At 56.1% G+C, this 27765-nt stretch overlaps 1 protein-coding gene across 9 annotated transcripts in view; it reads right to left on the reverse strand.

Annotated features, from left to right (window-relative positions):
* TNS3 (tensin 3) overlaps nt 1–27765 on the reverse strand; it is a 221141-nt gene that overhangs the window by 45449 nt on the left and 147927 nt on the right. For 8 of the 9 annotated variants that reach the window (XM_049641213.1, XM_049641211.1, XM_049641210.1 and 5 more), the window contains 4 exons: nt 22909–24147; nt 13921–14093; nt 12976–13102; nt 12805–12888 (listed from right to left, as the gene is read on the reverse strand). In XM_049641213.1, the coding sequence (XP_049497170.1) occupies nt 12805–12888; nt 12976–13102; nt 13921–14093; nt 22909–24147 (1623 nt within the window). The remainder of the gene's footprint in view (nt 1–12804; nt 12889–12975; nt 13103–13920; nt 14094–22908; nt 24148–27765) is intronic. The other variant, XM_049641217.1, reaches the window with a different exon arrangement.

Raw genomic sequence — 27765 nt, forward strand, 5'->3', positions numbered from 1 at the left:
AGATACAGCCCGTCTACTATGCTGCCCCACATGCACGGCCCAGCTGCCCTCCCTCCAAGCACTCGGCTCAGACGGCACCCACTGGCCCATCAGGTCCTCACCAGGCCCGGATAAGCACCCCGCCCGCCTGGGGTTCACCCAATGAAGCTGAGCCCGACACCCAACAACTGGGGTATCAGCAGGATACGTCTTAGGACTAAAAGCTCCTCCTGTGTGCACAGGAGGGGGTCCCGGGACCCCAGAGAGGGGGCATCGGAGACCCGCACGCAGGACTTCAGCAAGGGCTCTGCCCTAGAAACACAGAAGTGAGGGATCTCCGGAAGGTCCTGAACGACACACATCAGACAGGGGTCCTCAGGGTGGTTCTGACACGCTCCCCCTGCTTTCCCGGGGGTCCACTACCCCCACCCCCAGCATCTGGGGAGGCGCTGCTCTGGGCTGCTTATGATCCAGTCCACTGATGGGCTTTTTCAGAGAAGGGATGAAAAGCAAACACTAAAAGCAACCGCACAAGCTCAGTGATACTCTGACTACACGGTCACCCAATGTCAAGGTCCTCCAATGCCTGGTCAGACCGCCCATCTGCCTAGTATGAGACCACCTGCACCCATGGGCACACAGAACTCACCCACAAACCCACTGGAGCGCACACTGGGCCCGGGAGCATCTGAAAGGAAACTCTCCCTTTTCTCCCCACTATTGAATTCTTACTTCCCTGGCTTCTGGGTTTTCTATACAGTCGCTCCCTTACAGAAGCACACACGAAGGCATGGCACGTAATAAACGCTGAAAAAGCGACGAATCCCTCAACGTAGGCCTACCTAGGCATATGTGCAGGCGCTAGCCATCTGAGGCTCTAGTCCACGCCACACGTGTGCGCGGTCACGCACTGACACGTGATGGCATTTAAACCAAAGACTGTGTTTCTTTGCCTAAACGGTGGTTTGGTCAGGGCCTCTGTCCCTCGGGGACACACCCTAACCTGGGTGGCAGCCAGGAACGGGGCGGGGGGGGGGGCGCGAGAGACGTCTGGCCCTCCTCAGGCCTCATAACCCACGACCTCCCTGAGTGTACCCAGCAGCACGTGGTGTTTACCCAGTGCTCCGTGGCGCTCACCTCTGGGTGCGCGGTGCGTGAGGGGCGGGAACGGGGCCTCTGTCAGAGAAATGGCACCTGTGCCCGCGTTTCCTTTGGGTCCCTCCCCCCCATTCCGAGAGGTGTCCGACTGGCCGCAGGGACTCCCCACCGCACACATGCCAGGGGCTGCTGCGGGGCAGACAGGAGGCCGAACCACCGGTCCAGTCCCAGGACCGAGCCCAGTGTTTCAATGTTGATAACCGACGGGGCTTTGGAAGTGCATTCAGAATTAAAACAAACAAACAAAAAACTTACGGGAAGGCAAATTTTTGGCAGGTGATCCTCTCCACAGGCTGGAATCCACCTTCCTTTCTCAGAGACCTCCCCCCATGCCACCCACGACACAGCTCCTTAAACTGTTGTTTATGTTTCAAAGATGCCAGAGGTCCCACAACTTGTGTAAGACCAGAGAGCAGGGCCCCCGGAAGCTGTCACCAAGGCCTGGGGCTGCAGGGCTCAGGATCAAGGGGACAGCAACCTTTATACACACACACACACACACACACACACCCTCCCTTCTCCCCCCCACCTCCAGCCCCAACTGGGGAAACGCAGAAGTTCAGCGCTCTGAGATTCAAGAACAGTCCAGCAGAGGGGGAAGCAATGAGCTGAGTCCACTAAATTGGGAAACACAAAGACCCCTCTAAGCCAAAGGAAAGCACACAAAAGACTGCATTCATCGCAGTCGGACACAGTCGGTTCATGCGGGCACTTGCAAGCTGGCCGGCTCAGCAGACGAGGTACTTGCACAGAAGGCCAACGTGCGTATTTTCAGGGCTCCATTCACTCAAGTGAATGAACGCTCTCATTCCCAAGCCTGGTCGAACACGGACTCCACCAGCCCACCAGGATGTTTACTTAAAAAGAAAAAACTTTTTAATGTTTATTTGTTTTTGTGAGAGAGAGAGAGACAGACAGACAGACAGAACACAAGCAGGGGAGGAGGAGAGAGAGAGGGAAACACAGAATCCAAAGCAGGCTCCGGGCTCCAAGCTGTCAGCACAGAGCCCGACGCGGGGCTCGAACCCATGAACTGTGAGATCATGACCTGAGCCGAAGTCGGACGCTTAACCAACTAAGCCAACCAGGCATCCCAGGATGTTTATTTTTAAATAGATTTTGAAACACTCAATTTTTCTTTCTTTACTTTCTTAATCTGGGGCCTCGGGGGTCAGGGATCTGGGCAACAGTTGTTCATCCATAGCCATTTTGTGGGGTCAGGGGGCCCTGTTGTGCACGGGTCAGTGTGCAAGGGCATCACACGTGTGCAGAGACATGGATACGCCCTTTCCGTTCACACACAGGCACCTAAACACGGACACAGGATCAGTATATAATGTATATAAATGTGCTTGTTTTCAGGATCTGCAAGATTCAAAGCAATCAGGGCCATCTGTAAACGTCACACACGTTCATGTTCAGCACATGCCTTCACTCCTATTGTAAACACTCTCATCGCAAGTTCATCGCATTTCAAAAAAAAAGCCAACTCGGGTACAGGAAGGAAAGGGGATGCTTGGTGGAAGCATTCTGCAATTTGTCAAGCTTTGAAGAATGACACCTTTTTTTTTTATTTAAACAAAAAGAAAGCATTGCCTCCAAGTACTCTCTCTCAATGAGACATTCCAGGCTGCTCCCTCTGGCAAACGTCCCCTGTCTCAGCCCTTTGAATACAACTCCAAGGGGTCCCAGCAGCACTACCCCAAGACCAGGGGTGAAGCCCTATATACTCTGTCCTGCCGGGGGATCAGAATTCCTCCTGGTCTCAGGGCACCCGGGTGGTGCAGTCGGTCAAGCATCCGACTCTTGATCTCAGCTCAGGTCATGATCTTACAGTTCGTGAGTTCAAGCCCCAAGTCAGGCTCTGCACCAACAGCACAGAGCCTGTTTGGGATTCATTCTCTCTCTCTCTCTCTCTCTCTCTCTCTCTCTCTCTCTCTCCCCCACTCACACACTCTGTCTCAAAATAAATAAATAAACTTGAAAAACAAAACAGCTAGTTTTATGTTCCATTTTACTCTAGTTAAAAAAAAAATCTATCATGGATTAAATTTGAAGCTGCTATCACATCAGAGGCAAATTTTATAATGAAACATTCTCTCATTTTTTCCCCACTTTGCAAACAAATATCAAGACTAAGTATTGGATCAGAAATGACAGAACAGCTCACATCCTGAACTCCATCATTCTGTCTCTTTTTCTTGTATGAGGCTTGCGAGCAAATCACCCCTTCACACAAGGTCATCAAACTTTGTTTTCAAGAAGCACATTTCCTCCTGAGGCTTTAAAAGCTTCACACCCAATTCCAAAGTGTGTAGGGGGTCCCCACCCCAACAAGAAATTCTCCGACACGACACAGCTGGGGCTCCTACAATTCGCCTTGACTGACACCATCTACCCGGTGAGACAGCGTCAGACCCCCCAAGCTGAGGGCTCATCCTCCAGCACGGCCCCTCCCCCCTCCAGACACCAGTCCACGTGTCACCTGGGTTCTGACCCACCAGCTACAAACTAGAGGCTCCCACGACCCCTCCCAGGGTTTGGTGAACTGGCTGGAGCCGCTCACAGGACTCGGGGGACAGATCGCTCACTAGATCGCTGGTCTGTTGTAAAAGGATTAAGTCAGGAACAGAGGGAAGGGAGAGCTGCCCAGGGCGCGGATGGGGAGGGGGCGCCGAACTCCCTGCCGCCCCGGGGCCCACTGTCCTCCCGTCTCCACGTGCTCACCAACCCAGAAGCTCTCGGGACCCGTCTGTTGGGTTTTATGGGGGTGTCATTACAGGAGCCTGATTGATGAAATATCGGCCATTGGTGATGGATCCAATCTGCAGCCCCTCCTCCCGAGGCCAGGGGGTAGGGCCGACAGCTCCCCCAGTAACCACGTGGGCGGTCCCGCTGTAGCCCCTCCTCCCGAGGTCAGAGGGTGGGGCCAATAGCCACGCTCCTGTGACCACGTGGGCGGTCTCCCTGCAGCCCCTCCTCCCGAGGTCAGGGGGTGGGGCTGACAGCCCCGCCCCTGTGACCACGTGGGCGGTCTCCGTGGCAACCAGCCCCCACCCCCAGGTGCTTTTCCAAACTCCTGTTAGCACTAGAGACACCTTTCTGCTCCTCCACTTAGGAAACCCCGAGGGTTTGGGAGCTGTGCCGGAAGCGCGCCTGGAGACCAGATCTGTCTTACTATAAACCAGAGTCCCAGGGTCCATTATGGAATCGCTGAGAAGTCTAAGGATGGCGTCCCCGCGTGCACGTGTTTCCCGGGCGTAACCAGGCAGGTCAGAGGGGCATTTCACACACACACACCATCAACCGTCCGGGGCTGCCACTGCAGGCTGGCGCTGGAGGGTCCTGGGTGGGTCAGACCTGCCGGTCTCCGTCCTCACGGGGCTCCCTGCGTCAAATGTGAAACCTCAAAACCTCACAGGACGCCACCCTGTGTCCCCTCCTGTCCCCAATCCTTTCAGTTAACCAGCACCCCTGGTGGTTACAACCCGCCTCCTGGAGAATTAAATAGTATCTGATCTGAATTCAGATTGAAGTGCTGATTATTTGGGACAAGTGTTTAAATGTCCCTCGGTCCCTGAGCAGGCGCCGTGAGAGCAGCTTACTGAGGCCCCCCAACAGCAGGGAGGGGCTGTCTGGGCTCTGACTCTCCCCCCACCCCCACCCCGGCTTCTCATTCCTGAATCTCCCAGTACTCCTGGCGCACATGCTGACACACTCTCTGTTTATCTGGCTTGTTCACTGAGGAGGGGCTGGTGTCTGGTGAGGGGTGAATGAATGGCAGGAGGCTCCGCCAGGCAGGCCGCCACTGAAACCAGGTGGCCAGAGGGAGACCAGAGCACAGGACCTGTGGCCCAGGGAGCACGCGCTGCACCCGACGCCAAGCTGCAGGATGGGCCTGACCTGCGACAGTGCCTCTGTGACCAAACAGGACTCAGGACCTGGGAGCCCCTTCTCCAGAGGCCCCTTGGCCAGCCGGCCTCAGAGCGCCCTGATGTGGCCAGGATTCTGCAAAGTCATCCCCACCCTGTGTCCAAGCCTCTGCCCTCCAGCAGCAAGAATCCTGCTGGGCCACTTTTGCAAAACACCCCCTTCCCTTGCCCTGCCTCTCAGTAACTTTCCACCCACTGACCTGTCCCTGTGCTGAAGTGTAGCCCAGATCTCCCCTGCAGGCTGTCTTTCCCACCTGCACCGGTGCCTATCACCCTCTCTGACACCTGTCTGGTGGGTCTGGGTTTCTGCAGACTCAGAGGGACACAGAGAGGGTTTCTGCAAAGTAGAGTTCTGCTAACTGTGTGCTGAAACGAAGCCAGAACGTCCCTGAGACTGTAATGGTCACAGCAACAAAATGAGAAACCCGCTATTTCTCCCTTAGCCTAGTTAGCGCTTAGCCCTGCTCCCGCTTCAAACTCGCAGACCTCCTCAACAGGCAACAACCGGTGTGAACTGGCCGAACACACTGGGTCCTCTCCTGGGGTCCTCGCCACCCCGGGATCACTGATCCTCCCGGATCACGCCCTGCACTTCCAGGAGAGTGGGGCTGGTTGACCACAAGTGCCCAGGGCACGCGTGAGGACCGCACCCACCACCAAGGACTCTCTTACCTATACTTTAACTTCTCATCATGCAGAATCCCAAACACATACAGAAGGAGGCAGAACCATAGGATAGAAACCACCCCCCCACCCCCAGCTGGTCAACTGGCAGCCAATACTCTCTCTTCAACCACACCTGAACCGTCTCCCCCAGTGGGATTTACACCGAACTTAAGAGTTTGAGCCCCTTGTAAATTCACACACAGCTATCAAGCGTTACACAAGGATGCCCCATACCCCCCCTTTTTTTTGCAATAAAAAATTATATTAGTCTAGAAGTTCTTAAATTTAAATTCAAGTTAACATAGAGTGTAGTATTGGTTTCAGGAGAACCCAGTGGTTCGTCTTGTATGTAACAGCCGGTGCTCATTGCAACAGGTGCTCTCCTTAATGCCCATCCCCCAGCCAGCCCATCCCGCCAACCACCTACCCTCCATCAACCCTCACTTTGCTCTCTGTATTTAATAGTGTCTTATGGTTTGCCTTCCTCTGTTTTCATCTTAGTTTTCCTGCCCTTCCCCTACTACTGTGTTCATCTGGTTGTGTTTCTTAAATTCCACGAGTGAAATCATACGATATCTTCGTCTTGACCTCTTTCACTCAGCATAATACCCTCCAGTTCCATCCACGCTGTTGCAAATGGCAAGATGTCATTTTTTCATCGCTGAGTACTATTCCGTTCCATCGTACATCACATCTTCTTTATCCATTCATCCTACCCTACAACCCAGCGATTGCACTACTTTGGAATTTATCCAAAGGATACAAAAATGCTGATTCAAGGGGTCCCTGGGTGGCTCAGTCAGTTAAGCATCTGACTTCAGCTCAGGTTATGATCTCACGGTTGGCAAGCTGGGGCCCTGTGTGGGGCTCTGTGCTGACAGCTCAGAGTCTGGAGCCTGCTTCAGATTCTCCCTCTCTCTCTTACCCCTCCCTTACGTGTGCTTTCTCTCTCTGTCTCTCTCAAAAATAAACTTAAATACATAACTAAGCAAATAACTAAAAGGAAAGACTGAATTTTTAAAAATGCTGATTCAAAGGGGGGCACATGCACCCCAATGTTTATAGCAGCACTATTGACAATAGTCCTATCCTCCTTATCCTTTGCCCCAAAGGCAGAATCTTACAGAAGGACACCAGGACCTTGACGTTGATACAGCCAACACAGGCAACATCCTCACCCACAAGGGCCCCTCTAAAACCACACCTTCCCCCACATCCTTCCCCCCTCTGTCCTTCCTATAAACCCCTAGAAAACCCTATAATTCTTTCTACAATTCTGCCATGGCAAGGGCGTTACAGACATGGAACCATACAGTATGTCAACTTTAAGGAATGACTTTGCTCTGGAAACTCATCCAGGTTATTCCATGTTGTCAGGAGTTGGCTGGGTTTCACCGTGTGGATGGAGCTCGGACCGTGTGACCATTCACCTGCTAAAGGACATCTAGGCTGTCTCCAGCTGTGGGCTACTAAAAACAGAGCCACTACAAATCCCTGCGGAGGGGTTTTTGTGTGACTGGAAGTCTATTTCTTCAGGATAAAAACTCAGGGGTCCACTGCATAGTTTTTTTTGTTTTTTGTTTTGTTTTGTTTTGTTTTGTTTTGTTTAGAAAGTGCCAGACCATTTCCCACAGAGAGGCAGCACCATTTTACACCCCCACCAGCAGTAAACGAGACTTCCCATTTCTCCACATCCTCACCAGCATTTGGTGCTGACGCTATTTTTTATTTTTCCCATTCTGCTAGGTCCGTAGTGATCCCGAGGTCTACACTAGCATCTCGCTGGTGGCTCATGGCGCTGGACGTCCTTCACATGCTTATCTGCTGTCTGTCCATCCTCCTCAGTGAGGGGTCTCTGGGCTTATACCCGCGTTCTGATCACGTTGTTTCTCAGTATGTAGAGGGCAAAGACTTTCTCTCAGTCTGATGTTTCCCTTTCAACCTCTTAGCAGTCTCTTCCTGAAGCAAACTCTTTCAATTTTGATGGTGTCTAACTTTATCAATCTTTCCTTTTGTGCTCTGAATGCTAACTCTCGCTTAGCCTGGGATCCCGAAGATTTTCTATTTGTTTTTCCTAAAAGTTTTATAGTTTTATATTTTAGTTTGTGATCCATTTAAGGTTAATTTTTGTATAAGATACAAGACTTTGGTTGATGTTCTTTTTGGGGTTTTTTTGTTTGTTTGTTTTACTTATTTTTGAGAGAGAGAGAGCGAGCGAGCACAGAGGAGGACCACAGAGAGAGAGGGAGACACAGAATCCGAAGCCTTCTTCAGGCTCTGACCTGTCAGCACAGAGCCAGATGCAGGGCTCAAACCCACCAACTGTGAGATCATGACCTGAGCTGAAGTCGGAGGCTTAACTGACTGAGCCACCCAGGCGTGCCCCCCCCTTTTTTTTGACTGTGGGTCCCCAGTGGCTACAGATTTGTGAAAAGGACAGTTTTTCTTTCATTGAACTTGCTTTTGCACCTTTTCCAAAAGAAATCAGTTGGGCATATTTGTGGGGGTGTATTTTGGGGTTTTTTATTCCATTCCACTAGTTTTGTGTCTGTACCACGCCCCACCCCACACCACACAGTCCTGATTTCTGGTGACCCAGAAAGTCTAGAACTTAGTTATTAGCCCATGCCTCCTACTTTATTCTTTTTCAAAATTATTTTAGCTATCCTGGGGCGCCTGGGAGGCTCCGTCGGTTAAGCGTCCAACTTTGGCTCAGGTCATGGTCTCTTAGTTCATGACTTCGAGCCTGGAGCCTGCTTCAGATTCTGTGTCTCCCTCTCTCTCTGACCCTCCCGCACTCACGCTCTGTCTCTCTTTCTCTCTCTCTTAAAAATAAATAAACATCAAAATTATTTTAGCTATCCTAGTTCCCCTGCATTTCCATATAAGCTTTAGAATTGTCTTGCCTAGATCTACAAAAAAAACCTTGTTTGGATTTTATAGGAATTGTGTTAAAACTGTACATAAGTTTGAGAAGAACCAACATGTTCACCAGGGTGAGTGTTCCAACTCATGAACACGGTATTTCTCTCCACTTATGTATATCTTCTTTGATTATTCTTCACCGACACCATGGAGTTTTCGACATATGAGACTTGCATGTTTTCTTTGGCTTACGCTTTAGTATTCACTTTTTCGACCTATTATAAATAGCACTGTATATTTAACTGAGGTCTATACGCGTTCACTGCTGGTATATAGAAATATAATTGATTTTTGTGTGTTTCTCTGGTGCCCTGCAACCAGCTGACTTAATTGTTCTGGGAGATTTTTTTATAGATTCCTGGGAATTTTCCACAAAGATAAATCGTGAATCTGCAAGAAGGGGCAGCTTTATTTCCTCCCTTCCACTCTCGTCTTGTATTTCCTTTTCTTGCACAATGCCCCCTGTAGAATTTCTAGCATTATGTGCAAGCTGCAGGGTTTTTAAGATTCTTTTTTTGAGGCTGAGGAAGCTCCCCTCTGAGCTATTCTACCGGGAATTTACAGTCATGAACAGATGTGGATTTTGTCCAAAAAATTTCCTTCGCATCTACGAATATAACATCATGTGATTTTTCTTCTTTATCCATTAAGTATGATGGATTACACTGATGGATATTGAAGGAGCTTTGCATTCTTAGAATAAATCCCATTTGGTCAAGGTGTGTAATTTTTTATATATACTATGGTTCTATTTACTCATGTTTGGTTAAGGGATTTTGAGTCTGTTCATAAGGGATATCGGTCTATCTTTTCCTTTCTGTTGTCTGTGTCTGGGTTTGGTACTAGGGTAACTCTGTCTTCATAGAACGAATTCTATGTTTCTAGAAGGGGTTGTGTAAAATTAGTGTTAATTGTTCTTTAAATATTTGGTACAATTCTCCAGTAAAACCATCAGGGCCGGGAGATTTCTTCCGGGGGAAAATGTGTAAATTACAAATTCAATTTCCTTGATAGTTACACAGCATCACACTGTCTGTTTCACGTTGGGCGAGTGGTCACCACATGTGCTCACCACTAACCCCTGGGTATGGAGCCACTGTCCCGATCCTGTCCACAGGGTCTGCAGTGACAGGCCCCCCCCTTCACTGCTGACATTACTAATCTGTGCTTCCCCCTTTTTTGTCTGTCTTTAGAGAGATCTGTCAACTTTCCTGATCTCCTCAAAGAAGCCGCTTTTTTTTCATTTACTTTTTCTCATTTCCTTGTTCATAACTTCATTGATCTTATATTATATATTGTCTATTATATTATTGTAATTTCATTGGTTCTGCTTATATGTATTATTTTCTCCCCTCTGGCCATCTTGGGGTCCTGGAGGCAGGAGTTCAAAGATACCCATTCCAGACAACGGGTATGTTTATGGCCGTGAACTTTCCCATCAGCACTGTGTTTGAGGTCTCTCCCACCAATTTTGAAATGTTTTACTTTTGCTGTATTCAGGTCAAGATGCTTTCGGATTTCCCTTGAGAGTTCCTCTTGGACCCACGAATTATGGGCTGCTTCATTTCCAGGCGTTTGGGAATTCTCCCGTTACCAGGAAGAAGCATGGCACGCTTTCTTCTGGCTCTGATTTCACATCCCAGGATGTGGTCCCCTCGGGTTCCGTGGTCCCAGTACCCATGGTCAGTCTGCTTTTTCCCCCCACCATTCAGCCTCTGGCACCTGTTTCACACAGACCGCCAGGTGTGCAGTCTCACCTTGCGGGAGGAACGGGGAAAACAACATCTAGTCCATGCAAGGATGACAGCACCACCCTCTAGATGCGGATCTAAAGCAAATCCTCTCGTGTGTCCACACAGTGGCATTTGGCTCTAAGTGACACAGAAGCAGGCATTGAGTTGCCTGGTGGAGCCCACCCCGACACGGCACACTGGTCCCAAACGGGGCACTGTTGTACCTGCAGATGAGGAAACAGGCTCAGAGGGGCGCTGAGTCGGAGGCATGGTTCTTCCATGATAGGACTCAAATCCCAGCCCCCTGAGACCATCCCTGTGCTTTCCCAGCACTGACACGAAGTCACTCCTGGTCTAGCTGAGGAAAGTGAAAACCGAATCCTGTCTACTCTAACACCCTGGATCAAAAGCCCCCGGCTGGGGAGTGAGGCGGACCTGTGTCTGCTGTGTGGCTCAGGGGGATGTGCTTCACCTCTCTGTGTAGTTTCCTTGCCTGTGAGTAGGACGGCCCCGTCACGTGACCACAACGTGAGAGAAATCACACTGGGAAGAACACAGAGCCAACGTGGACTACGCATGAGCTAGTGCAGTCACCACGGAGCCACCCGCAGTCCGGGGAAGTCACCCACCACCCAGGGGAGTCACCTGCCACCCAGAATGAGGGACCAACTGCGTCAGGACAGCCGGACAAAAACCCCAGAAGACTCACGGGTGTTCTTAGGATGAAATACACTCCCTGTAACGCGTTCGCTTCTTGTATCTGAAATCAAAGCCCTACGTCTCCCACGGGGACATTTACACAGGGAAGGAACTAGGACGATGTGCTGGCTATGCTGATGTCGAACGTGTGCTGGCTGCGTGGGGCCGTGGGCCCCACCGGCCCCACCCACACCGTTCCCCTCTCCAGGCCTTTCTCAAGTTCCGGAAGGGTTGATACTCCACACAGGGACCCCAGAGGCCAAGTCAGGGGCTGCTGCTCAACCTGAAGGTTCTTTCCGGCATTTTCTGTCCTCGGGCTGATCATCCACACCCCCGGCCGCCACCAGCACGTCTCCAACAAAGCTGGTCTCGATACACCGACATCAGCCCTCGGTCGTGGTGGGCTGGTGGGGGAGGAGGTGGGAACGAAGTCCCTGTGTTTGCCACCATCTACATCGTCTCAGTACAGAACAGACTTCTCCGCATGACGCTTACGGAACACACACGTGCACCAGCACCGCGCACCCTCTCCCTACTCCGCACTTTACTCCCGCCTGCTAGGAAAGGGGGCAGTGTGACCGCCGGGCTCTGCGCGGACAGAGACACAGTATGGTCCTGGAGCCACAGGGGACTTGGGGAGAAGGACAGCCCTTCCTCTAAAGGACGCACAGATCTGGTTTTCTCTAGGAAAGGAAGGACGGGGCACCAGCTGTCGTCACGACAACCACTGCTGGGGAAGGAGGCGGGAGTTACGTGCTCTCCCAAAAACTGTGCGAGACGACCATTCAGGGAGCCTTCTTCCACAGGAGAAAACCAGCAGAAGGAATCCACACTCACAGAGAAGAAAGATTTTTCAAATGCGCCTGGGGGGCTCAATCCATTGAGCGTCTCGTTTCAGCTCAGGTCATGATCTCATTGTTTGTGGGTTCGAGCCCCGCATCGGGCTCTATGCTGGCAGCTCAGAGCCTGGAGCCTGCTTCGGATTCTGGGTGTCCCTCTCTCTCTGCCCCTCCCCCGCTCATGCTCTGTCTCTCTCTCAAAAATAAACAAACATTAAAAAAATTTTAAATAATAAAATGAACACACATTTAAAAAATAATACTAAATGGACGTTGGGCTCTAACTATAGCCCCTCTCCATGTGCCTGAGGTCATGCTTGAGGTCAGCCCATCCTGGACTCTCAAGACAAGTGGTGGGGGGGTGTCCGCAGGAAGGGGTGTAGAGCGGCCCCTTCACTGCTGCTCAGCTACCGTTCCCTCCCGGGGCCCACATGTCGTACTTGAACACCGCGCTGCGTATGGAAAGTGTTCGGGGGCTGCGACAGACCCCTCCCGACAGCCGTCACTCCCCTGGGAAGATCCAGGACAGCGGCTGGGGGTCTCGGGCGGGCAGCCCTGCTGCGGAGCAGGGAGCTCCCCGGCCCTGGGGCCCCAGTTCCTCTGTAAAGGGCAGGCCTTCTTCCAGCTTCTGGGCAGGGAGGAGTGGAGTAGCAGAGACTCTCCGCCCCAGAGCCCACCGCCCCTCCCAGCTTGCTCGAGTGGCAGACCCGGGATGTACCGCAGACGTGCACCCACAGGACACAGGTGGTGGTCAGCCCCCAGCATCTGCACGGCACAGTGACAGCCCTCCTCGCTTTCCAGGCTCTGGAGATTGGACACTCGCGAAAAGGTTTCTGCGTGAGACGCCCGGGCGGGGGGAGGACAGACTCTTACCGTGAGCGCCTCTGTACAGACCGCTGGCGCTGCCCATCTGCGACCCGGGCGGGCTGAACGGCGCATAACGCGGGGGCGTCGTCACTGGAAAAGAAAGCAGAGCGGAGCCCTTGTGGCCGCATCCTCCCTGACGGGGTGCCCTGCCCACCGCGAGCCTGGCTCCGTTCTTACCATACAGTGTTTCCGGAGACACGGGAAACGCGGGCGTGGGAGAGGGTGAGTCACTGCTGCTTTTGGTTGGAGAGAAGTTCCTGCCACTGATCCCATCGGGGTCCGGGGGGTACGCGGCAGCCACCGTCTGGAATTGGCACGGGGAGTCAGGTGAAGGCCACCTCCTGACGGCGGGCCCAGACTGGCCCACTGTGCGGGGACAGGAGGCCGTGTCCCCACGCACAGCCCTGCCACTGGCGGCCACGGAAAACTGGGAAGAGCTTCAGTAACACGAAGGAAGAGGGACATCCCTGCGGCCTGTCCACCCCCCGACACACACAGAGACGGCTCAGCTCGGGGACGCGGGCGCTCGGGGGAAAAACAGGATAAAAATCATCGCTACCTGTGGTGTGCCGGTGGGTACGTGAAAGAACACAGACACACCCACGGCACAGAGAACAGTCTGGAAGTATTCATCCCAAACGTCTCTCTTCTGGTCTATTCTGGGCTCCAATCTCCCCCCCCCCCCCCAACCCCCGACGAGGAGGAAGACACGGAAGGGGAGGGCTCAGAGTACCGGGTTCCGACCTGTCTACCTGCAATATCTCAGCCGCACCCCCTGGAAGATGCTCCGTGGATCCCACCACGGGGCCCCACACCCACCCCGACCCACTTCCTTCCTGCTTCCCTCCCGGGGAGTCTGTGTGCCCCTGGCCACTGCCGTCCACCTTCAGCCACCTGCCCGCTCCCACCTCACCCCACTGTGCAATCAGGGCGCAGAGGCTCAGAGGAGCCTACGGTGGCCACGCCGTGCCCTCTGGGGAGGGCCGTGCACCCGGGCTCTCCCGACCACACCCCCTGCTCTTCTGGGAGGAACCCCATCTGTGAGACAGGAGGGACTCTGGGGTGTCAACAGGACCACGATCAGGAAGTGTGCAGGCCCCGCTGTCAGGTGGCGGTGTGTACCTCCTTGGCGTCCGCTGGAGACAGGAAAGGCGCCAGGCTCACAGCCTGTTCCGCACCCAGGGTCTTTCCCCATCCACACTTGGGGAAGGCCGGCTGCCCCGCACCATCGTTGTCATACTGCCCGAGGCTGAGCTTCCGGAATCTTCCGCCCGGTGGCTCATCCCCTGGGGAGCCTGACAGAGAGACACATGGGCTGCAGGTGATTTTACTGCAGGGAGCACACAGACCTTAATTAAGACCCGACCACACTTTCTCAAAGGGTGCTTCCTATTTTCTTTCACTTTTTGTTTGTTCTAGTTCCAAAACATTTCATCTCCCAAAAGGAAGCCCCACGCACCCTCCCTCCGCCCCTGTCAGCCTCTGTGGACTGGCCTGTTCCAGACGTTTCCTATAAACGGAATCACACACCACGTGTCCTTTGCCGTCTGGCTTCTGTCACCGAGTGTGGTGTCCCAACCTGCCACTGTCTCACCTACCTTTGTTCACTTCCTGTTTCTCCCAGGAGGGATCTTGGTGCACCTGAGGCCAGGACGGAGCCCGCCCTCCCCTCGCCAAGGGCGCACAGAGGATCCTTGGTGGCTAGAACGCGACCCGGCCAGGCCCCCTGATGGCTGCAGGCGCCTGGGGACTTTATGATCTGAGACCCCTCACCCCTTATCAGGCTTCGGGGTCCACTTTGGGGTCAGACTACTTGCATTTTGCTTTAGGACAGCCCAGGACGGAGCAGAGACACAGGATGTTTCCCTGACTCATGAGCATGCCCCGTACGCACCTGCCTGCACAGACATCTCCCTTCTTCAGATGCTGTCCCGCCTCTTTACCTTGGCACCCTGTCCATCCCCTATTTGCTCACGCGCACGACCCCAGCACACGTGGATAGTAACGTCACATCTGTTAACTCGTTCACCCTTAATTTCATGCCTGGTCGGTGGTGCTTGCTCAGGGAGACACGGGGGTTGCTGTCGATGGATGTGCGCGCGACAGGGGCATCCTCACCCTTGGGGTGCACGAGGCAGCCCCGTCAGAAACCAGCAGCTCCTGCAACCGAGCCCCCCCACCCCCCCACCCCCCGCTGCTGAGCCGGATTCGGGGCAGGACAGAACCTTAGGACACACCCACCATACCGAGAAAGGACTGGACAGGTGTCCAGTGGCAGGTGAGCACCAGGGACCTGTGGACCCATCGTTTGCATGAATCAATACCTCCTGCTTCTGAGCCTGTAAGAGCATGGTCCAGGCAGCCACTGAGGGTCTGCTGCTGGCATGGGGCCCAGGCAGCCACTGAGGGTCTGCCGGAATGGGGTCCAGAGCATGCTCGACGGAAGTGGGGGGCATTTTCAGGCTGTGATCTGCACAGAAGCATCTCATGAAAGTTTCCCTTCCCAAAGGGGCAAAAACACAGGCCACATAGTCAGCAGAGGCCAGGCCTGTCTCAGTGACAGTCCCTGGCCTCCTCTGGGACCGAGAGCCTTCATCCCAGGGCGACACTCCTGGAGAAATGGGGCAGGTGTGAGACGTGGCCACAGCACAAGGACAGGCCAGCAGGAGCGACCCCTGCCAGGTGGGCAGGGCAAGCCAAGTGAACCTGCAGCATGAAAAGTTAGGAGTTCTCTTTGAGGAGTAAAAAAAATACACCAAAATGTTCATCGACGGCTGTCTCTGGTTGTGGGGTTCCAGGCAGCGTTCATGTTTCTTGTTCGTTTCCACCTTCTCTCAAGTTGTCACTAATGACATGTATTACTTTTTAATATTTGTTTATTTATTTTGAGAGTGCATGAGCACGAGCAGGGTGTGGGCAGAGAGAGAGAGAGAGAGAGAGAGAGAGAGAGAGAGAGAGAGGATCCCAAGCAGGCTCTGCTCTGTCAGCACAGAGCCCAACGTGGGGCTCGAACCCCCCAACCATGAGATCGTGACTTGAGCCAAAACCAAGAGTCATACACTTAACCGACGGAGCTACCCAGGTGCCCCTGATATGTATTACTTTCAAAGCCAGAAAAATAAGACGCAGATGGTCTCCCAGGAGGAAGGTTTCCCTCCGCTTCGCCAGGTCCTGTGTGCCGATTCCCACCCCCCGATGCGTCTCTGTGGCTCTCCCGCTGGCAGAACCGATTCTGTGCCAGGGTGACTGTCTCTCTGCTTAGGGCCAGAGCCCGAGTCTGCGCCACGCCTGGGGGGCGGGACTGGTGGGGGGCACACAGCCCGGCGAGGGCAGGACAGTGTCCCCAGAGGCGGACCCACAGGCGGCCCGCCCTTCGGTCGTTGGGCAAACTGGAAGGCAGGCCTGCCCACCTGCCGGGAGAGCCTCCCTTGGACTTGACTTGCATAACAAAATGCTGCACACCTACTCCCGAACTGTATGAAGAACCTGCGCCATCATCCCGGTGGTGTCCACATTTTTCCTTTTCAGTGAAGAAGTCAAATCCAGGGAAAGGAGAAAACAAGAGACTGAATGAAGGCAGGAGAGACTCTCTGAGCTAAAGCTGCATGCCGGGAACACCAGCAGGTGGGCTCAGCCTCCCACGGGGAGGGGTCAGCTCTGAGAAGGCTCCCTCTCTGGGCCCCTGGGCACCTGCTGTTCCCACGCACCCCCTGCCCTGTCCCAGCCCTACATCCCCGTTCAGACCCCCCGCCCTGCCCCCACACTAAGATTCACCTGCTTCCTGCCTCTTCCCAGCCAGTAGCAAAGGCGCCGGGACCTCACCAGCCCTGCAGGGTCACGCAGGATGCTGGAATAGATGCAGAAAACACGGCAGTCCAGGGCCGCGGGGGTCTACGAAAATCCCTGGGACCTGCACATCCGCCCACCAGCCCTGATCACGTTCTCAGTGCAATGTCCACAGAGGGCGGGTCAGAGGGCTCCTCCTTTACCGGCTGCTGTGAGCCTGCCCCACCCGGGGACCTGCTTCTCCTGCCCACATGCAGCATGTGGCCCGCCACGCGATGGTCACACAATTGGATGCCGCCAATCCCTGCGGTCCCCGTGCTGGGCATGCACGTGTCTTCAGGCTGGTCTCCTTTCCTCCCGCCACCGGACACTACTTCCCAGGCTTAAAGTGGGGCAGGTGTCCCCGGGAGACCCCCTCCTTGCCATTCCCAAACACCAGTATGTCTCATGTTTGCAATTTGACTTTATTCCCGGGGAGGGGGGAGGTACTGGGGTCACACCCTGGACTGTTCAGGTGTCACTTGGGCCTCAGCCAGGCTCGAGGAGGCTCAGGCTTACTGAGGGATGCAGGAGCTCGCTAAGCCTGAGACTCAAGCAAGGCTGGGTCCTTCAGGCATTCAGGGGACACGCAATGATGGAGCCCCGCTGGGACTGGGCCATGCACACAGGACGATAGGTGGCCTCAGCCCCCGCACGCCCAGTCACTCAGTCTACGGCGGATGCAACTTACACCACTCACCACCAGAAGGTGGGCAATAACGTCACCCTCGGTAACTCAGAACCCACCTGTACCCTCCCTGTACCACCCCACAGGGGCCATCTGATCGGGTCTACGAAGGACTTGAGATCCTACAGGGTGGGGTCACAGCCCCTCCTCCATCCCACCGAAATAAATACTGTGACAGGAAGGAGGACTCACCACCCTGGTCCCTGGCATGGGACCCCCTCCATCCTCCAAACTCCACAGCAGGGCTGGAGACCTGGGCAGTAGGGGAGTCACCTGTGGGCAGGGCTCTCCCGCCTCACCCAGCACTGGGTCAGCCTCCGGGGACTGGGACCCACGCCCAGTTAGAACCACATATCTAAAACAGCCGTTCGCAAACCCGGCTGCATATTAGAATCGCACTAAAATTCCTGGCATACAGACCTCCCCGCCTTTCCCGTGTAGCCTGCGGGGAGGGGGGCCCAGATTAGAACCTCCCGGTGTTACCAACACACAACCAGGCTGAGAACCGAAGCTGGGGTCGGTCGAGCCCGAATTCACACTGGAGTCGTGCAGGTGGGGAGCGCTTAGGATAATTCTGATGCCCCCGTCACAACCCCGGTCAACTCAACCTGGCCCTCTAGGGGCAGAAAGTGGCCATGCTCCTGCTCTAGAGCAGACAGAAACCCATGACCTTCTAGAACAGCACCTTTATCTCCCATCTGGGCCGGCAGAAGGCGAGGTGCCCTCAAGCTATTTATTTGTCTTTATACAAGCAGAGAAGAGTGAAGCCCTGCGTCACACAGGCCTGCACAGCCGGTTGTGGAAACTCCCGTGCATTCTTAGGAGTGAAAACAAACAAAGTCCAAACACCGCCCCACGGTGTGCTTGTGGCCTCCGCCTCCGGACTTCAGCTCATTCAACTAAACGCACCCACCTCCTCCAGAGACAGTGGGAGAGGTCAAGGGGCTGCATGACAGTGAAAGGCCCACCCTTCCTAGCTGAAAGTTTCCAGGAGGACACGGCGAGCTTTATTTCTGCCTAAACGGAAACAGGGATTGGCTGGCCAGATCTAAGAGGCGTTTGTTAGAAAGGCCTAGTGATGGGGCGCCTGGGGGGCTCGGTCCCATAAGCATGGGACTCGGTTTTGGCTCAGGTCCAGATCTTGTGGTTTGTGAGTTCCAGCCCCACGCGTCTGGCTCTGTGCTGACAGCATGGAGCCTGCTTGGGATTCTCTTTCTCTCTCTCTCTGCTCCTCGCCTGCTCCCTCTCTCTGTCTCTCTCTCAGAATAAAACTTAAAACAATTTTTAAATTAAAATTTAAAATTAAAGATTTTTAAATTAAAAGAAAAAAATTCCTAACGCTGACGACCACGCAGGACCACAGCACGAACGGCCTTCAGCAGCACAGACCTCTGCTTCTGGGGCTGTTTCCACCGTCTGTGACCCCAGCCCAGACTCGAGAGAGCCCACGGGAACGGGCCATCACTGGCAGAAGGATGCTAAGAGGCCAAATGAGGCAAGCCTGTCTCTCTGCATTGCAACACTGAAAGGCCTTTTCACCAGACACACTGAAGCGCTCGGTCAGCTAGCTAGCGCTGCTTGCAAAACAGCCTGCTCAAAAGGGAAATGGTATGTCCGAAAAGCTAGGAAGTCTCTCCTTCCAGTATGAGAAACTTGAGCAACACACCTCGCATGTTTCACTCCCCTAAGCTAGGACCTCAAGCACATACGGGGGAAGCCAGAGAGCCGCCAAAAGGTGAGATCGTGCCTTGACTCACATGGGACTTTCAATTTTTTTTCTTAATCTTTGTTTTTGAGAGAGAGGGAGAGAGAGAGAGAGAGCACACGAGCAGGGGAGAAACAGAAAGAGAGGGAGACGCAGAATCCGAAGCAGGCTCCAGGCTCTGAGCTGTCAGCACAGAGCCCGACGCGGGGCTCGAACTCACAAACCGCAAGATCATGCCCTGAGCCGAAGTTGGATGCTCAATTGACTGAGCCACCCAGGCGCCCCTGACTTTTATTTTAATGTTTATTTATTTTTGAGAGAGAGAGAGACAGAGAGAGAGACAGAGAGAGAGACAGACACAGAGCATGAGCAGGGGAGGGGCAGAGAGAGAGGGAGACACAGAGTCGGAAGCAGGTTCCAGGCTCCAAGCTGTCAGCACAGAGCCCGACGCGGGGCTCGAACTCACGGACCATGAGATCATGACCTGAGCCGAAGTCGGACGCTCAACTGACTGAGCCACCCAGGCGCCCCTCACACAGGACTTTTACACTCAAGACACTATCAGCAAAGGCTAGGGCCTGGCTTCGGTTCCCTTTTTTGCTTATTTGAATTTATCTTCCTTTTGAATGATCCTTCCCCTCCCCAAATGGTCTCCTCAGACATGTCATCTCCATTTTTAGAAGCCGTGGCGTTGACGGAGGACGGTTGCCAGAGCTGTCCACCTGCAGGGCCGCCCTCAGTGGACGTGCGGGCAGGTGCCGGCTGCTGGGCTGGAAGGAGAAATGACGCACGAGACTTCTGAACAGAAGCAGGAGCTGGGACACTCCCTGGCCCGTCCCTGCTCAGAAGTCACGACCTCCCTACCCCGTGAGAGAGGATCTCACCACCCTCTATCCACGGACTGAAAAATAAACTGGCACCTGTCCAAAAGTGAGGGTGCCTGGGGCCATCACACCTGTACAGACCGGCTGCTTGTACCACACCAGAGCCCAGAGGGTCTCCAAGGCGAACTTTCAAACATCTGAGGGGGTGGTCCCCAAGACATGTTAAACAACAAATTGCCACGTGGCCTGGAGGTTCGACTCAAGAACTGAAAACATCCCGACTAATACCTGTACGTGGTTGTTGCCGGCGGCGCTATTCACGACAGCCCCCTGCGCTCGGATGAGTGGAGACACGTGACATGGCCCAACCACACAGGGGAGTACCATTCAGCCCCACGCGGCAACGAAGCTCTAACATACGCCACACCATGGAGGAGCGTGGAAAAGCGGATGCCCGTGAAAGCAATCAGACACGGCAGGCCACACGTTGTATGATTCCACGCACGAAATACCTGGCACAGGCCAACGCGTGGAGTCAGAAAACAAGCCAGGGGCTGGGGCCGGGCCTGACTGCTGATGGCAATGAGCTCGGCTGGGATGCGCACTGCGCAAGTTACTAAACTCGGGGCTTTGGAGAGTCTCCACGGACGCAGCGGGTCTCGGGCGCTCCGGGGGCTCCTACGCCAAAATGCCACGGGCTCTTCCATTTCTCCTAATACCCGGTATCAGGGTAGGAGCTGCGGCCACCCCTCCGACATCTCCACAGGCAGGCCTCACTGCCAGGCTCCCACCCAGGGCCCCCCGCCCTGCAGACATGCTCAGAGGCAGCCATCCTGGCGCTGACGTGACCCTGGGCTGTGGCACGTCTGCGGGTCTCTCCCACGGGAAACAAGGTGTGCAGGGCCACGGATTCAAGCTGCTTTCTGAGCGCCAGCAAACCCTCACGATCCCACAGCGGATCCCTTCGCTTTGGGGTTGAACGCATAACTTAAACGGATGGGCCTTCCACAATCGATCGTTGCAAGTGGCTGCTTCTCACTGCTCTGAATTCCCCTCAGTATAAACAGGTCCCCTGACTCGGGAGTATTAGAGAGACAGACGCCCTCATCTGTGGAAGCACATGAAGATGCCAGCAGTGAGTCCCGCCTGCAGGATGGGGGCCTGCCGGGGTCCTGTAATCGTGGGCTGGGGGTGATGTAACAGGAACAAAGTATTCGGCAACACGAAGCAAGGAGCCCTCGAGGTTTGGGAAAAACAGAGCCCACTGTCTGCCGTCGGCAGGACCACAAATTTCACAGACTGAGTCATTTCTTCGTTTATCTGGTGTCATCAGGTGACGTCTCCCCCACTTAACGGATGTGACCCAAGAAACCGCCTAACCGGGCTGCAGGGAGGGGCGCACAGACGTCAGCCACAGCCAGGGAGTCAGACCAGCACGAGGGAGCCACAGAGGTACAGAGGGAGCAAACAGCACGGAACCCAACTCCCCCCAACCCCCACCCCGTTTCACCAGGTCAAAGCTTTCGTCAGAAAGCTCTGGATGGGGGCCAGGCTCCCCACACTGTCCTGTGATGAACCTCCTGAAGGGCCCAACTCGGCAGAGCTATCCACTTTTCCGCCAGCACCACACCCCCCTGCTGACAAACAACACCGTGTGCCGGGACACAAAGGGGTTTCCTGGCTCGTGGTGGGGTCAGGAGTTTAGCGGAAGAAGGGCTCAGCCATGCGATGCAGGGTCAGACAGTAGCTCTGTGCACCTGCCACACGGTAGGTGCCGAGATCACACGTGACGCAGGGAAGCTCAAACATAATGCCTGGAACAGCACGAGCACTCAGAGTGACAGTGCTTACTCTCGCTGTTAACCATCGTCATGAACAACGCCAGTATCACCCTGGTGATCATCAGTCCCACCATCTCCTCCATTACTACCTTCGTCACCATTGTCATCATCTCCATCACCACCATCCTCCTCAGAAGAGGCAGAGCGCCTGGGGGCAGGGACCTATTCCTGCTCTACTGCAGGGGACGCTGGACAGGTCCCTTCATCTCTCGACGCCTCCCAAACCTCAACCATAAGACGGGAATCCATCCCGGCGGCGAAGGGGCCTGAGGGAGAGGAAGGGGGTCCAGAGAGCAACGCCAGAGAGAGGCAAGGTCGCCATCAGTGTGACCGGCTCAGCAGGACAGGTGGCCTTCGGGCCCACACACAGAAGGACGAAGAGGTGAGAGTGTCCCCCGCTTTGTGACTCCCGTCTTCGCTTACAGCAGGGACCCAGGGAGCCTGCTGACATACCAGCGCAGGACGGCCTGGCCTCGCATGGACACCATGCTCTTGAGGGGGCGCTGGGTCCAGACCCTGCCTGAGCCCGGCCGGGCGTCTTGTCCTCGGCCTCCCCGGACGTTGGTGGCGCGCAGGCTTGGACGCCCGGCCGGACTCCCCGCAGCCTCCACACGCGGCTCCCTGCCCCTCACAGCCTCCATCCGTCCCAGCACCGCTGCCCGCTGGCTGCCCTCCCAGGCTGACCCGCCAGCTCTCCGCGGCCCCCAGCTTTACGCCACCCAGACACGGAAAACAAGTCACAGACCCCGTCCCAACACCTGTCCCTATGTTCACGAAGCCACACACCCCGAGGTCACCGCCTGTCTGCTACAGCCACCTCGGCCTCCCAGGCCCCACAGCGGGACAGCAAGGCCCCGCCCTGGTCCCTGCGCCACACGTCCTGGGGCTCAGGACCCTGCAGCCCTAGCCTCCTGAAGTCAGCGTGGCCCCACAGTAGCAGGGGCGCATAGAGACGGTGCCTGGATCCCCTCATCCCCGACTGCCTGGAACCCGCCCCTCCCTCCATCCTTCCCTACGCCCGAGCCCCCCATCCTCTGGGCCTGGCCATGAGCAGCTCCCTGCTCCCAGCAAAGCCAGCTCAGGACTGTGCACTTGCTGACATGTCCCCACATGGTCATGCCCAGGGGCCCTCCCTGCGGGCCTCCCCCAGACCCAGAAAAGAGCCCAGCACTCGAGGCTCCATTCTGTAAAGGCACGCATGAATGCAGTGTGCAACCGCCCGCTCACCTTGCCGCACCGGGGCCCTGCCGGGGCCCTCTCCCGCGTCCCACAGCCTGCCTCCCAGGCTTTCGGGCGGCATGGGGCCGTTGGCCTGGATGCCCGGCGTGTTCATGTGGGTGGGGACGGGCTCAAAGGTAGGGTCCAGCTCCAAGATGAGCCTGTTGAGCTGCTCGATGGACTGGTCGATGTCCAGGGTGGGCGAGCCCGGGGAGGGGTCCGCGCCGGGCTCTGGTCCGGTCCCGTTCAGGACCCTGACGTCTGGAAACCTGGGCTTGAAGGCTTTGCCGGGAGGGGGCCGCTGTGCATCGGGGAGGTGGGGCCCGGGGCCCACGCTCCTCTGCGGGGCCGCTCTGCTGCCGGTCCCCCGGGTGGGGGTGACCGGAACCCGGGGCTGGGCCTGCAGCAGGCCGGACCCGTCCTCCGGGCCACGGCCGACGAGCCTGGCCTCCCCGTCGGGAGCAAAGCTGTACTGCTGGGCGGCCACAATCTGCTGCTGGCACACCCAGGTATGTGTGGAGTAGCCGCTCTGCCCGTAGGCCTGCGTTTGCGCGGACACGGAGGGCCTCCGCAACGCCGGGGGAGGCTGCTTGGCCTCTCGGATCCCGAAAGCCCGCTCCCGCTCGAAAGGGGCGTCCACGCCGAGGCTCAGGTCGGGGGCGAGGCCGCCGTGGGCATCTTCGCCAGCACTGCTGCCAAAGCCGTCAGACAGGAGGGAGTTCTGGCTGCTCTGGTAGCAGGCAAAGGGGCCCAGGTGGGCCGACTGGTGTCCCTCCGAGGACGACAGGGTCCCGATGCTGTCCACGCTGTGCAGGTCGTGGCCGGGCATGTCGTCGTCCAGGATGTCCGTCTCCCGCTCCTTGAGCGCGGCGTCTCCGTTCACGTGCACCTGAGCCGGCACGACGTGGCGTGTGCCGCTGTGCTTGCTGGGAGCATCGGTCATATCCTTGAGGGGGCTTCCGGAATCTTCCAGGCCAAAGCCGCTAAGCAGCTGGTCCAGCTCGGCCTTCTCCTGGGGACTGAGGCCCCGCCTGGGCCCTGCAGCCAGCCGCTCCTCCGTCCTGTCGGTCCTGACGGAGGCGGTGGAGTGGCCAGAGTCGCTGCTGATGGACAGGGTGTGGTCGCCGTGGTCTGGGCTGGTGGCGGCGGGGACGGCGGGGGCCCCGCCTGGGACGCCGGGATCTGAGGCACTCTTCTTCCTCACCTTGGCATACAGGCTGCCGTCGACCGGGCCCTGCGTGTGCGGCACTGGGGGAGAAAACGGAGACCAGCTGTGAGTCAAGGTTGAAAGCGGCCTTCAGGCTCCCGGGATGCACATGTGCACCTGCCTGAACCAAAAGACCCGTAACAGACAATGCGCTGTAATCGGGGACAAGTACTCCTCCGGGACCCCGAAATTCTGCATTCCCCCCCACACACCGGCAGAGCGAGCACCACCCAAGCAATTCTAGCAGCTTCAGGCTCCAGAACTCTTTCTACCTTTTTATGCAAAGAGCGCCATCACTTAGAGAATTTTCCAGATTCTCCAAGCTTAGCAGTCATTCTGCCTGGAGGACTGGGAGTTAATTTTGTCACGAGCCTGAACCCTGAGCACGGCCGAGCCTGCAAATCATCAGGAGGCGAGAACCCATCGTGCACGGGACACAGGGGCCGGCCAGCCCTCGGTGGGGAGAGACAGGCAGGGGCCTGTCAGGACTGCCCCACGGAGCGGTGTCCTTCCACCGGGAGGGTGAAGCGAATCTTCATGCACTGACCTCCCTCCGCCTGGCAGGACAGTTGGGAAACACAAATGAGGCCTCGCATCAGGGCGGGAAGAGCGGACCCCCTGCTACTATTGTTAACTACGGACGGGCAGGCACAGAGAGGGGTCCCGGGCGAGCCAGTGTCCACACCCTCTTGCCCCCTGGGACACGGCAAGGACACCAGAGCGAGGCAGCTGCCGAGGGCTGCACCCACGCTCTGGGCACCTGGGAGCCACCACATCCAGGGGTGATTGGGCCTCTGGAGAAACCCGCCCTGAGGTCCGGCTCCGGGCCTGGAGGGCCAGGTGCCCGCGACCATGGAAGTGCAGGCTGGGTGCACATGTGCAGCCCCAGGTCATGCTCTGACATGCGGCTGGACTCCTGCAGGGCCCATGTTCCCATGGCCCGTGCTCCCCCGGCTGCAAATGAGGGTGTGTTCTACATGCAGGCTTGACGTGAGGGTGAGGAGACAGCGCGCAGATGAGGGGCTTCACTGGCCTGAGAAAACACACATTCACTTTGGCTTCCGTGGGAGCCCCTCTGGCGCCGGGAGGCATCAGCCCCTGCGAGACCCACGGAGCATGAGCCTTCCCTCCCCGTGAGGCTGGAGGCAGCTCTGTATGAATCTCCGACCCCGCCGCATCGACGGACAGAGGGGTCCGAGCAGGCCTGGCCGGCAGGTGTCTGGCCAGAGCACAAACCACTGGGCCGCACAGCCGGGCGGCCGTCACAAATTCTAGAAGCGCGTCCCACCTGCCAGAACTGTGCATCCATGACTTCCACATCCTTCTCCCTAAATCTCAAATAAATGCACAGGCGCAATGACTTTTTAAAGGAAGCCAAGAGTGGCGCCTGGGTGGCTCAGTCGGTCAAGCGTCTGACTTCAGCTCAGGTCATGATCTCACGGTTTGATCTCACGGGTTTGAGCGCCGCATCGACTCGGAGCCTGGAGCCTGCTTCGGATTCCGTGTCTCCCTGTCTCTCTGCCCCTCCCCCACTCATGCTCTGTCTCTGACTCTCTCTCTCTCTCAAAAATGAATAAACATTAAAAACATTTTTTAATAAATTAAAAACTAAAAAGTTAAAAAAATTAAAATTAAAAGAGGAAACCAAGAATGAATGGTACAAAATTTCTTCCAGTGATTGTTCTGAGTTAGAACCCCTTGGCCAGCCCCAGGCCAGGAATGGTCCACAAGGAAGGGTCTGTGTGATGGGTACAGGACCCGAAATGCCCTGGGCCGAGGAGTCCCCAGTTACCCTCAGTACCCTCAGCCCTACCCTCAGTAGCCATCTCAAGACAATAGCAAACGCATTATGACCCCACACTGGCTCTGTGTGAGACCCAGCACTTAGGACATTGGATCCGTAGCCCCCAGGGGGCTCAGGGACCTTCCCACCCACAGTGCGGACAGGACGCAGACATATGCCACCACGGGCTTCCGCCTAAACGTCCTACCACACACACAGGTTGCAAGACCCATGTCCTATCTTCAGGAAAGGAACAGGAAGCAGCAAAGCCCCAAGACAGACCTGCCCAAACCTGGGGATCCCTCTGTCAGAGCTCGGGTCTTCCCAAAGGCCCAGGAGCTCTGGGGACTGTCCAGATGTGCCCACAGACACACCCACTTGTGATCTGGGGGCGGGGGAGTTGGCTGTGGGGCGAGGAGGAGGGGAGGGGTCTGGGGCCCCCACGCCCCCACCCTGCACTCTGGCCAAGGGCTAGCACTTCTAGAAGAAGCATCTGGACTGGTTTTTCACTTGAAGGAACAAGATGTCCCTGTTCCCCTGCAGCCTCGAGATGGGACTCCCGATCCGCATTTATGCTCCTGCATTCAGCTCACTCTCTGTTCAAGCCCCTGGCTCCTCATTTACGAAATAGACTAATTATCCCCATCTTTTAGGGCGGTTACAGGAGAGAACAACACAGGGTGCCAGTAAGCTATCATCAGCGGCAGAGAGAGGTCTGTCCCAGGTGGACAGAGCCCAGGAGTCCCTCCCTGCCCCCCGCTGCTCCTAGACCACAGCAGGCACACACCTGCCCCTGCCCCAGGGCCTTTGCTCATGCTGTTCTTTGCCTCCATTGCTCTCCATCCCAGCTCGTTCCCTCCTCTCCTCAGCAGAGCTTCCCTGACCATCCTTTCCCCTGGGGCAGGGGGCTTCCTCTGTTTGTCTGTGGTACAACTACCTGCAAACACGCTGTAGGTGTGCACACATATTATGTACTGTCTGTGCCCCCCACCACAACACGGGCTCTGGGAGGCCTGGGGGATTTTTGCTCCTGGTGGTATCCACAAAATTAGGGAACAGATCCTGGTACCCAGTGGGCACCAAGTAACCAAGAGACGCAATGCTCTATTATGTTCTCACGCAAGAAAAACTGGGGAGCTATTCTGGAAAGTTCCACCATCTCTGTGGGCAACAGCTGAAAACCACTAACTAGGCCAAGACAAACACACAGCAGCAGGGTGTGAAGGCAGACATGGCTGCAGCCCGGGTTCCCCACCTCCCAGCAGCGGTGCCCCCCCACACTGGACCCCCCCCCCCCCCCCCCCCCCCCCCCCCCCCCCCCCGACCCCGTGAGCCTGGCCCAGGACGGTAGTCACGCTGCTGGCTGGTCTCCCCACGCTACAGAGCAAAGCTGCAGAAGTACCGGAGGGCACCCGATCCGAGGCTCCAAGACATCAAAGAAAACACATTGTGGCCCAGTGTGTCCCTGGGCAGGCAGAGGAGCCAGTCGGGGGCCACAGGACGGGGTGCAACCGTGAGGAGGGCACAGCCCTGGCATACAGTGGGTGCATTAACGATGGCACTGTGTCTCTGCACTTCCCGCCTCCCCCGCTGCCCTGCCTGCAGGCTTCCCCATAAGCCGCGTCTTCCCACAGGTTCACGGCCCACCTCTGACTTCTGCACCGCACACGGGAAAGCCCCACGTCACCTACACTGGGCTGCTGTCGTGTTTCCAGAGACCCAGCATGAAAACAGCAGGGCATGGGTGGTGAAAAGCCTCCCGGTTGGGAGCCCAATGCCACGGGCTTGCGTGGCCACCCACCCAGCCCTCCCTCCCCTCCCCAAAACACTAACTCAGGCCCCACCCCCCTGTGCAGAGCCCCCAGAGGCCTCGCGC

This window comes from Panthera uncia, chromosome A2 (genome assembly GCF_023721935.1).
Source record: "Panthera uncia isolate 11264 chromosome A2, Puncia_PCG_1.0, whole genome shotgun sequence".
Taxonomy (NCBI): domain Eukaryota; kingdom Metazoa; phylum Chordata; class Mammalia; order Carnivora; family Felidae; genus Panthera; species Panthera uncia.